Below are 12,120 nucleotides of genomic sequence, written 5' to 3'. Positions count from 1 at the left end.
TGACAGCAGCCCTTCCTTCATGGGGACTTGGCATGCCACTTGAATGATTTTTCCTCACAGTGTTTTAGGTCATGGGAAGAGGAATCATTTTCAGATAAAGTCACCAGTCTTCGCTTGGGAACAGGGTAAAAGATACTAGAGGTTCAGAACTATAAATTACTTCTGAAGTTATAATAAACAGTAAGTATAATTTTATGAGTCAAAGATGGCCTATTCAGAGAATGAAAGCTATAACACTATTTTGTCTTAACCATTTATTTTCCTACTTAAAAATTCCATAAGTATAGCTCTATAAGCTTACCAATAAAAATGTATTCTTAAATAAATGAACATGGATCATGTACATAGAAAAATAAAATAAAATGGGAAATGGCTAATATTTGATGTCCTGTACTTTGTTCTAGTCTCTCTTATGAACTCCCAAAACCAGAAGCAAATAAGTTTATTAAAATGCCTGGAAGGAAACATTCAGGATGTGGAAGGTTAAAAGAAATGGCATTTCAAATGAGGTTTTGGTAGTTCCTTCTTTAGAGCCCTTTCAGACAGTGTTTCTGTATTCTCCATGATAAGGAGAGAGAAAGTAAGAAATCAGGTAGCTGCTTCTCCTGTGCAAAATTCACTGTCATAGAACTGACCTTCAAAAGTATGGGAGATGGGGCAGAAAAGTGTTTATATTATGGAAGAATATGTGCCCTGTTAGGAAGAGAGCTTACAAGAAAGCTTATTTGTGGCCTATAAACTATTGCACATTCAAACAAAACACAAGAGAAAAGATGTCCAACAAGATAATATGTTCAGGAACGTATCAACATAAAAACTAGCTTGTGCCCAGAAATAAAACATGGATACCAGATACCACTGCAGTCAAACCTGTCTTAATTTGCTTCTGTTTTAATGACCTTAAGAAACTGGTCCAAACTGATTATCAGCAATACATTGTTTTTGCTTTTTTTCTTAAAAAAATATTTTGAGACCACTTTTGATACACACACATATAACTCTGTGGTCATAACAGACAAATATAACTTTAGCGAGACTAAACAAAAGTGCAAAACTTAAAAAACAAAATTTAAAAATATGGAAGCATAAGCTAAATTTTTCTGCATAGCTGAAATCTATTTAAAGCAAGTCCTTGTTGCAGGGGTGGGAGGGGGTGCTGACAGGAGGATAAAGCAGTTTTTTTTTTTTTTAACATCTTCTGCATGTTTAAATGATGCAAAAAATAATTTCACTCCATAGGCTTGAAAACATTTCACAGACAGTTCATTCCTATATCTTTAGACACCATGGTTGTGGCAGTGCCTCCTTCTGCAAGGTAAACAGCAGTGCTGGATTTGGAATGAACTGCCCTGTTACTGCCATTGTTGTTGACTTCACAGTCCAGTGATTCAGTGGAGATGACCCAGGTGGAGGGGCGCCACCGCTTAAGAGAATAGGGAGTTTTCACACGTTTCTTGATCTTTTCACCTGATCCTGATTTGCCATCTTGTGTTGACTCACCTACTGAAAATAAAAGGGCAGAAAAATGAACTATTTAACAGACTTAAGAAATAAAGGGTGAGGGATGTAACTCAAGAAAAGGTCAAACCAATGTCTCAGGAGGGTGCTAATGAACATTTCTTGAAATTCATAATGCCAGGCAATGTTTTTCTAGGCAAAGCTTAACCAACTTATTTTTGAGACTCTTTAACCCAAATCTTTTAATAACTGATTGACTTATTCTATAAGTCAAGGATACACACACACACACACACACACACACACACACACACAAAATCAGAGGAGAACACTTAAAGTTCTCAGCTGTATTCTCAAATCTTCTGGTTTTGGTAGAGATCTTAACTTGGTAAAATGTATTTAATCATTGTATTTAATGCTCAAGGTGGATCAAAAAAAAATTTTTTTTTTGGAGACTGAGTCTCACTCTGTAGCCCAGGTTGGAGTGCAGTGGCATGATCTTGACTCACTGCAACCTCTGTCTCCCAGGCTCAAGCGATTCTCATGCCTCAGCCTCTTGAGTAACTGGGACTACAGGCGCATGCCACCATGCCCAGCTAATTTTTTGTATTTTAGTAGAGACAGGGGGTTTCACCATCTTGTCGAGGGTGGTCTTGAACTCCTGAGCTCAGGCAATGTGCCCGACTCAGCCTCCCTAAGTGCTCGGGTTATAGGTGTGAGCCACCATGCCCGGCCTGGATCAAACTTTAAAGGCACCTGGCGTACAATATTTTTCGGAAGAATGACAGAAATATTAGAGTACAAATATTTTAGTAATTTCCTCTTCCTATATCTGACAAGATTTCTTTTTTTTTTTTTTTTTGAGACAGAGTTTCACTCTTGTAGCCAGGCTGGAGTGCAATGGCACAATCTCAGATCACCGCAACCTCCGCCTCCCGGGTTCAAGCGAGTCTCCTGCCTCAGCCTCCCAAGTAGCTGGGATTACAGGCATGCACCATCATGCCTGGCTAATTTTGTATTTTTAGTAGAGATGGGGTTTCTCCATGTTGGTCAGGTTGGTCTTGAACTCCTGACCTCAGGTGATCCGCCCGCCTCAGCCTCCCAAAGTGCTGGGATTACAGGCATGAGCCACCACGCCTGGCCTATCTGACAAGATGTCTTACTGACTCAGAGTCCTGCAATAAGGGTCTGTCAACTGGTCTATAATATAAGCCGCTCAAGCAAGGGACTATATTTTACTGATTGTTTTTTGAAACCTGTATCCTTCTTTCAAACACATTTTGTAGCCCTAGAGAAAAATAAAACATAACTTTTTTTCATAAATGCCTTAGTCTAAAAAAGAAATCGGCTGAGTGCAGTGGCTCATGCCTGTAATCCCAGCACTGTGGGAGACTGAGGTGGGTGGATCACCTCAGGTCAGGCGTTCGAGACCAGCCTGGCCAACATGGCGAAACCCTTCCTTTACTAAAACACAAAAATTAGCAGGGCATGGTGGCGCATGTCTGTAATCCCAGCTACTCGGGAGGCTGATGCAAGAGAATCGCTTGAACCTGGGAGACAGAGGTTGCAGTGAGCCGAGATTATGCCATTGCATGATCCAGCCTGGATGACAGAGTAAGATTGTCTCAAAAAAAATTAATTAATTAATTAAAATAAATCATTTTGTATAACAATAACTTACAGATTTTGGTGAGCTCCCCTGTTTTGTGTTGCAATCCCTTTAGGGCAAGAAATCAAACATCAGTTTAAGTTATTTAAGATGCTACAGGGCTCATAGTACCATAGTATAGGTATGGAGTCCCAGCTACTTGGGAGGCTGAGGCGGGAGGATGACCTGAGCCCGGGTGGTTGAGGCTTCAGTGAGCCATGATCTTGCCACTGCACTCCAGCCTAGGCAACAGTAAGACCTTGTCTCAAAAAAAAAAAAAAAAAAAGTATAGGTATGTGAGAGACTCAATACATAACTCTTGAAAAAGATGATACTAAGAAACTAAGAAGAATCTTACAATTTTTTTTTTTTTGTTGTTTGTTTTTCAGAGTCTCTGTCTCTTGTACAGGCTGAAGTACAGTGGTGTGATTATGGCTCACTACAGCCTTGAACACCTGGGCTCAAGTGATCCTCCTGCCTCAGCCTCCCAAGTAGCTAGAACTACAGGCGCTCACCACCACACCAAACTAAGTTTTAAATTTTTTGTAGAGATTGGGTTTTGCTATGTTGTCCAGGCTAGTCTTGAACTCCTGGCCTCAAGTGATCCACCCACCTCAGTCTTCCACAGCACTAGGATTACAGGCGTGAGCCACAGTGCCCAGCCTACAGTTTCTTTATAGTAATTTTTCTGAAATTTCTCTGGATCTTTAAGATTCATTAAGGTATAGCCAGGCACGGTGGCTCACGCCTGTAATACCAGCACTTTGGGAGGCCGAGGTAGGTGGATCACGAGGTCAGGAGATCGAGACCACCCTGGCTGACATGGTGAAACCCCGTCTCTACTAAAAACATAAAAAATTAGGTGGGTGTGGTGGCAGGCACCTGTAGTCCCAGCTACTCGGGAGGCTGAGGCAGGACAATGGCGTAAACCCGGGAGGTGGAGCTTGCAGTGAGCTGAGATCCGGCCGCTGTACTCCAGCCTGGGCGACAGAGCGAGACTTCGTCTCAAAAAAAAAAAAAAAAAAAGATTTATTAAGGTTAGTTTGATAAAACCTAAATGCAGACATAATCAATATTAATATGTGCAATAAAATGTTTCAAAGGTTATACTGGTATAACATTACTTGGAGCTCTTGAACTGGTATTTACTTAATTTCAACTTTTCATGGCAAGTATGTGAGTTGCATTATAAAGCAACAGCCACATAAAGCACATATTAAATTGGGCAATTATTCTGACTATTGTGACACTGACTTTTTAATTATCAATGACAAAAATATTACTTTTTTCTTTACAATAGTCTAATTACCTTTGAGGCCCAACAAAATGGCTTATTTTTTTTTTTCCTGAGATGGAGTTTCGCTCTTGCTGCCAGGCTGGAGTACAATGGCGCGATCTCAGCTCACTGCAACCTCCGCCTCCTGGGTTCAGGCAATTCTCCTGCCTCAGCCTCCCAAGTAGCTGGGATTACAGGTGTGCACCACCACACCCAGCTAATTTTTGCTTTTTTTTTTTTTTTTTTGAGACAAAGTTTTGCTCTGTCACCCAGGCTGGAGTGCAGTGGTGCAATCTTGGCTCACTGCAACCTCCACCTCCTGGGTTCAAGCAATTCTCTGCCTCAGCCTCCTGAGTAGCTGGGATTACAGGTGTCTACCACCACACCCGGCTAATTTTTTGTATTTTTAGTAGAGACGGGGGTTTCACCATCTTGGCCTGGCTGATCTTGAACTCCTGACCTCGTGATCCACCTGCCTCAGCCTCCCAAAGTGCTGGGTTACAGGCGTGAGCCACTGTGCCTGGCCATTTTTGCATTTTTTAGGAGAGACGGGGTTTCACCATGCTGGTCTCGAACTCCTGACCTCAGGTGATCCACCTGCCCCGGCCTCACAAAGTGTTAGGATTATAGGCATGAGCCACCACGCCTGGCCCAAATGGCTTATTTTATTTTATTTCATTATTGAGATGGAGTTTCACTTTTTTGCCCAGGCTAGAGTGAAGTGTCGTGATCTTGGCTGGGATTACAGGTGCACACCACCAAGCCTGGCTAATTTTTGTATTTTTGTAGAGATGGGGTTTTGCCATGTTGGCCAGGTTGGTCTTGAACTCCTGACCTCAGGTGATCCACCTCCCTTGGCCTCCCAAAGTGCTAGGATTACAGGTGTGAGCCACTGCTCCAGGTCTCAAATGGATCATTTACAAAGTGGCAAAGGTAAATAATCACTAGTTGAAATATATCTATTAGTTGATCTAAATAGTTATTTAAATGGCCCCAAAAGACACACAGGAGAGATTATATGATCCCTCCACTTACTCTGTATACTGCTGCCATCCAGGACATTTGTGGCTGAAAGATCCAGAGAATTAGGCCTCTGTGCTCTTCTGGGCTTTGATGGCCCAGGATCTGCTACTGTGCTTGGAACAACCTGTGTAAGAACATCTTGTTCTGAACATGGATTGCTGTTGTTGTTATTGGAATTAGTTCGGCCACCTTCTAGTGGTCGTTCCCTCCTGTCCACAAGACGATCCAGAACACCTTCATCATGGCCAGCTTGTTGTTCTCGTCTCAGTAAAGGCTCATGCTCATCAGGACTGGAATTAATATTCAGCCGGGTATCCTCACCGATAAACTGATTCTGCAACATTTCTTGGGCCCTATGTGTCACTATGTTGGTTGTTTGGCCAGATGGTACTGTCCCATTGGCATATTGGGTTGTGGCAGCATGGGAGTTAACACTGTGGTTTCTACCTGCCACACCATTCATGGTGACTGTCACCACATGAGGTTCTGCTGCATTGATTGTATTCATCTTGGCAACTCCAGTTTCGACTTGTTTCAAGTTTGATTTGTGCTTGCTGCCAAATTTTAGCCGGGGCTCCTTTGTTGAATTTTTGGTGTTCAAAGGCAAACTAGTAGGTCTCTTGGGAAGGTTCTGTTGCTTGGGGAGAGGATAGATCTGAGTAGGCAGAACATCAGGAATTAAACATGCTTGGCCATTTGCAGCCTGTGTGAAGTCCTGCTGTCCAGTTGCTTCTACTGCAAGTTTTATGAGTGGGTAAAGCAAGCTAGAACTAGTACTGCTCAGTGGGTCTGGCCCACTGAACTGTTTAAGAGAGTGCTCCATGAGATTCTCATCAGAGCTTTCCTTGAGGTTCTTATCAACTTCTTTTGGGTCTAGCTTGTTGGTCTCCAAGTCTTCTTCTGTCAGCTGTAGGCAGACAGGGGTTGGCCCAATTGACTGTGCAACATTTGTGGCATGCAGATTTGTTTCATCTGGGTATGGCATCTCAGATATAGTAGTCATGCCAGTACTTGGTGTGAGGCCTGTGGTGTTTGTGGTTGTTGTGTTGGTGGAGAGGCTGGTGACACTTGTTTCAGGGCTGGGTATTCGAGCTTGTGCTTGCTGTCGTTCATAGTTAATCGAATTTCGGTTTTTTTCCCCTATAGTCAAAGGTGTGCTGGACATAGAATGCTCAGAGGAAATATTCTTCACGATGCTGTCGGTATGATGGATAGAGTCTTCAATGTATGAGGAGGAAGAATAATCTGGATAAGGACCAATTTTTGGCACACGCCTATTATGTGACAGGTTGCTTAAAGAAAGAAAAAAAGTATCACATTGAGAATGTACATTTATGATAAATTGTCTCTCCAAGTTTGACACCTCTGATTTTAAAGTCTGAGTCGTTTTTCATTTTCTTCCAAACACATATTTTTCTAAAGGTTAAAAAGTCTAATCAAATAATCAAGTGTCAATTAATAACTTGATAAGTGTTAGTTATACATGAATTAAGCCTACTGAAAAATGTATGTGGATCAGATATAATTTTTATAAATGTTTATTATTTTGGTTTATAAGAGTTAATTTAAAAATCTCCCCTATAGTTGTGTAACATCATTAAATATATATTTATGAAATGTATATTCATATAACTAGACATTATGTTTTATGAGAGGAAGAACCATGGTATATGTTTTCTGTACTTCCATAATTCTAGATGCATGGTGCCTACTCAAAAGTTATGTTATCAATTAAGTTCCAATGGCCAAATGGTAAAAAGAATATAAGCTTTTAGGTTGTTCCAAAGGCCTCCAATAAGAAGCACACCCTAGTAATGGCGCATATCTTTCTGGGATAGTCTGAGTCATATCAGTAAAAGTCCTTGAGCCTAAGGTATAAGGCAGAATATGATGTTCAAATAAAGGATCAAAGATTCAGAATTGCTCTCCAATTATCATGGGTTCTTTGCTGTCATTGTCATTCCTTGGGAATGTCCGTTATTTATAAGGGAGATGACAGGAGGAAAAGAAGAAAAAGTTGTTATACAGTACAAGAAAAGACATGGAGGGTAAGATTCAGTAAAATAAAACTTAGAGTAACTATGGGATGAATGATAATTTTGGGGAAATTATTAGTAGAGACTGGAGATGAGAAGATGCATGCAGAAGGTTGAGCCGAATGACACAGGAGGCAAAAAATGGCCAAATCAAGGTGGGCCATCAAGGGTTTTTTTTCTTACCATTCAAGAAAAGTTTGAAAGCATTCAAAATAAAAGCTTTAGCTGACTTTTGAGAGAGGTATAAACATCATACTAGAGGACATGGTTTTGAAATACAGAGATGAGGGGAGATGAAAGCAGAAGACAGTCCTCAGGTATGTGTAAAGTGAAAAAATTTATAATTAGAATAGCCAGTGTCTAACTTTCTTGATTTGCTGATATATAAGGTGTAAGAGTTTATAACCGACACTAATTTAACCTATATAAAAGTAGTGCAAACCAAATTTTTGACCTATGGCTAATATAAATGGCTTTCACAAATTAGAACAACAGAAAATAGGCTGGGCGCGGTGGCTCACACCTATCGCCTATAATCTCCAGTACTTTGGGAGGCCAAGGCAGGTGGATCACCAGAGGTCGGGAGTTTGAGACCAGCCTGGCTAACGTGGTGAAACCCTGTCTCTAATAAATATACAAAATTAGCTGGGGATGGTGGCTCATGCCTGTAATCTCAGCTACTCGGGAGGCTGAGGCAGGAGAATCGCTTGAACCCAGGAGGCAGAGGTTGCAGTGAGCCAGGATCATGCCACTGCACTCCAGCCTGGGAGACAGAGTAAGACTCAGTTTCCAAAAAACAAACAAACAAACAACAACAACAAAACAAACAAACAAACAAAAAAAACCCCAAAAAACCACACAGGAAAAAAAAAAAAGTTTCAAGAATCGAGTTTATTTTTATTTCAATCTTCTCCAATAACCCTTTCCTGGATGCCTTTCTGAAAGTTTTAAACATGTATTAGACAAAATGACAGAGTCATACAAAGGCTTTTTTACCCCAAATATGGAACAAAGAAATACAGACGTAGAAAGTTCCAAATTGTAGGAATTTTTAAAAAGCCTTTTTATTTAGAACCAAAAATCACAGTTCTAGCAAAGAAAAAGTCTTGTAAAGTAGTATTAATGATGGACTAGAAAGACCTTTGAATTGCTTTCATGTAAAAGTAGTAGTAGTATACTCTATAAGAAAGAGCATTAGATAGGAAGTCTAGAAACCTTAGTGTCAGTGAAACAGTGGTTAGATAGGCAAGTTCATAGTTCCATTTACTTAAAAAAAAAAGCAGAGGAAGAAGGAATAGTAACAACAAAGGATAAATGAGACAATTTACATAGAAGTGCTTATGAACTTTTGGAGTTATGGAAACATTTTACCTTTATTATTGCAGGAAAGTTGGACCATAAATAGAGAAAGACTAACTTCTTTCACTATACCTTTACATATAAAAAAAATGCAGATTTCATCTCGCACTCGTACCAAACAAAAATGTTCAATAGAAGAATAGGAATATTGAAAGAAAAATGATAACTTTAGACTGTATGAGATAATCATTGAACCATTAGGCTGGTTTAAAGGTATTTATTTTCTGTTATTTATTGGGTCTCAGTTTCTAATACTGATTGACAGGTGCCACACCCCTTAGGGTCTTACCGTTCATTCTGCATAGCAGTAGTCATTGGATTGACTGTTGGGCTCACAGATTTGTTTCTTTCCCAAATCATCATAAGTTCAGCCATCCTTTCCTCAGCACACTGTGCAGTAAGCCGAGCCTCTGCATCCTGGTCCCAACAGTCTTCGATTGTCTCCTTGAGTGACCTCACTGCCTGTAAGACAAAGTACATGTCAAACCGTGTATCTTTAAAAAAAAAATATACTGAACTTTTCAGTTCACAACATGAGGTAAAAGAAAAATCAATTACCTTAACCAGTATATTTTACATAGCTAAAATAACGTATTTTAGGCTTCAAGGATTTATAAAGGAACATTCTCAAAAGGTGATGAACAAGTAAACAAAAAGGATTTACCTCAACTCCCTGAAGAATTATTCATTAAGGTAAAAGCAACAATAAGTCGCAGATGTTTCTTCAAGGCCACAGGTTTAGGTCATTGTTGTTAATTCACAGTTATATTATGTCAATCAACAGTCACTAACTCTGCTTCAAAAATAAGTTTTGAGTTTGATGGAATTTGGGGGCATTTGGCTATCTTCTATCTCTAGGTGAGCTTTTCTCCTTTACCCCCAGTTAAGAGTGCTTGGTTTGGCGCAGTGGCTTACGCCTATAATCCCAGCACTTTGGTGGCTGAGGCAGGAAGATTACCTGAGGTTAGGAGTTCGAGACCAGTTTGGCCAATATGGTGAAACCCCATCTCTACTAAAAATATAAAAAAATTGGCCAGGTGTGGTGGTTCACACCTGTAATCCCAGCATTTTGGGAGGCCAAGTCGGGTGGATCACGAGGTCAGGAGTTTGAGATCAGCCTGGCCAATATAGTGAAACCTCGTCTCTACTAAAAGTACAAAACTTAACTGGGTATGGTGGCACGCGCCTGTAGTCCCAGCTATCAGGAGGCTGAGGCAGAAGAATCGCTTGAACCATGGAGGGAGTGGGCCGAGATCAAGTCACTGCACTCCAGCCTGCGTGACAGGGTGAGACTCTGTCTCAAAAAAAAAAAAAAAAAAAAAAAAGCCAGCATGGTGGTTTGCATCTGTACTCCCAGCTACTTGGGAGGCTGAGGCAGGAGAATTGCTTGAACCTGGGAGGCAGAGGTTGCAATGAGCCAAGATCGTGCCACTGCACGCCTGTCTGAGTGACAGAGTGAGACTCTGCCTTAAAAGAAGAAAAAAAAGAGTGCCTCATTCCAACCTTAAAACTTATAGACATCTCTTCTTTAAACTAGTTCCAAAACAGTAGTATCAAAAAACAATCCCATTCTGTAGTATTCCTATTCATTAGCAATGAACAATAGTCTCCCTACAATAGTCTCCCTTTTGGGGAAAGCTAGTCTTTTTTTTTTTTTTTTTTTTGAGATGGTGTCTTGCAATGTCGCCTAGGCTGGAGTACAGTGGCACGATCTCTGCTCACTGCAACTTCCGCCTCCCGGGTTCAAGCGATTCTCCTCCCTCAGCCTCCTTAGTAGCTGAGATTACAGGTGCCTGCCACCACACCTGGTTGTTTTTTGTTTGTTTTTTGTTTTTTTGTTTTTTTTTTTTATCTTTTAGTAGAGACGGGGTTTCACTGTGTTAGCCAGGCTGGTCTTGAACTCCTGACCTCGTGATCCACCTGCCTTGGCCTCCCAAAGTGCTGTGATTACAGGTGTGAGCCACCGCGCCTGGCCAGGGGAAAGCTAGTTTTAACTCCCTTTTAAAAAATAGGCTAGGTTTGTTTTTAAATATCCACATGATTCAACCATTCTACTCTTAGGTATTCACCTAAGTAAATGAAACCATATGTTTATACAAAGACTTGTATATATCTATATCTGCTACTTGGGATGCTGAGACAGGAAAATCGCTTGAATCCAGGAGGCGGAGGTTGGAGTGAACTGAGATCATGCTACTGCACTCCAGCCTGGGTGACAGAGCAAGGCTCTGTCTCAAAAAAAAAAAAAAAAAAAAAAAGCTGATATGCCCTACAAGAAATGTTAAAGGGAGTCCTCAAAGGACATTAGACAATAAGTGGAACCCAAAAGCCTACTTAGGTAACTATAAAAGCCACTATTATTATATTTTTGGTTTCTAACTCCTTTTTAAAAACAAAAACAAAAAAAAAGGGGTCTCATTCTGTTGCCCAGGCTGGAGTGCTGTGGCATGATCACAGGTCACTGCAGCCTTGAACTCCTGGACCTAAGCAATCCTCCTCCATCAGCCTCCTGAGTAGCTGGGACTACAGGCAAGTATCACTGTGCCTGGCTAAGGCACCATTGTGCCAAAATGATCCTTCTGCCTTGGTCTCCCAAAGTGCTGGGATTACAAGCGAGACCTATCACATCCAGACTCTTCCTTTTTTCTTATTTAAGAGAGAAAAGCATAAAATAATAATTATAAATCTAGGCTGGGCATGGTGGCTCATGCCTGTAATCCCAGGATTTTGGGAGGCTGTGGTGGGAGGACCATTTGAGGCCACGAGTTCAAGACAAGCCTGGGCAACATAGTAAGATTCCATTTCCACAATTTTTTTTTTTTTTTTTTGAGATGGAGTCTCGCTCTGTCGCCCAGGCTGGAGTGCAATGGCGTGACCTCGGCTCACTGCAAGCTCCACCTCCCAGGTTCATGCTATTCTCCTGCTTTAGCCTCCCGAGTAGCTGGGACTACAGGCACCCGCCACCATGCCCGGCTAATTTTGCTTTTGTATTTTTAGTAGAGATGGGGTTTCACCATGTCAGCCAGGATGGTCTTGATCTCCTGACCTCATGATCCACCCACCTCGACCTCCCAAAGTGCTGGGATTACAGGCGTGAGCCACCGCGCCAGGCCAAAAATTTTTAAAAATTAACTGGATGTGGTTGTGCACACCTGTGGTTCCAGTTAGGAGGCTGAGGTGGGAGGATCACTTCAGTCTGGGAGGTCAAGGCTGTAGCGAGCTATGATGGCAGCACTGTACTCCAGCTTGGGTGATACAATGAGATCCTGTACTCCCACCACCACCCCCAAAAAAGAATGTCTAAAATTAAAAAGACTGGC

The 12,120-nt window shown here is 41.3% G+C and overlaps 1 protein-coding gene across 3 annotated transcripts in view; it reads right to left on the bottom strand.

The window, feature by feature from the left end:
• Nucleotides 1-239: 239 nt before the first annotated feature.
• The window catches only part of BMPR2 (bone morphogenetic protein receptor type 2), a 202,264-nt gene continuing 190,383 nt past the window's right edge, over nt 240-12,120 (bottom strand). Inside the window, exons 11-13 of one of the 3 annotated variants that reach the window (XM_015110639.3) lie at nt 9,090-9,262; nt 5,418-6,697; nt 240-1,500 (exon numbers count right to left, since the gene is read on the bottom strand). In XM_015110639.3, coding sequence (XP_014966125.1) covers nt 1,253-1,500; nt 5,418-6,697; nt 9,090-9,262 — 1,701 coding nt within the window. In that variant the 3' untranslated portion in view covers nt 240-1,252. Of the gene's footprint in view, nt 1,504-3,982; nt 4,111-5,417; nt 6,698-9,089; nt 9,263-12,120 lie in introns of those variants that run through there. The other 2 variants (NM_001260859.1, XM_077956427.1) reach the window with 2 other exon arrangements.

Source organism: Macaca mulatta, chromosome 12 (assembly GCF_049350105.2).
Source record: "Macaca mulatta isolate MMU2019108-1 chromosome 12, T2T-MMU8v2.0, whole genome shotgun sequence".
NCBI lineage: Eukaryota > Metazoa > Chordata > Mammalia > Primates > Cercopithecidae > Macaca > Macaca mulatta.
Note: the sequence above shows the minus strand (reverse complement) of the source record. Positions and strands in the feature narration are given on the sequence as shown.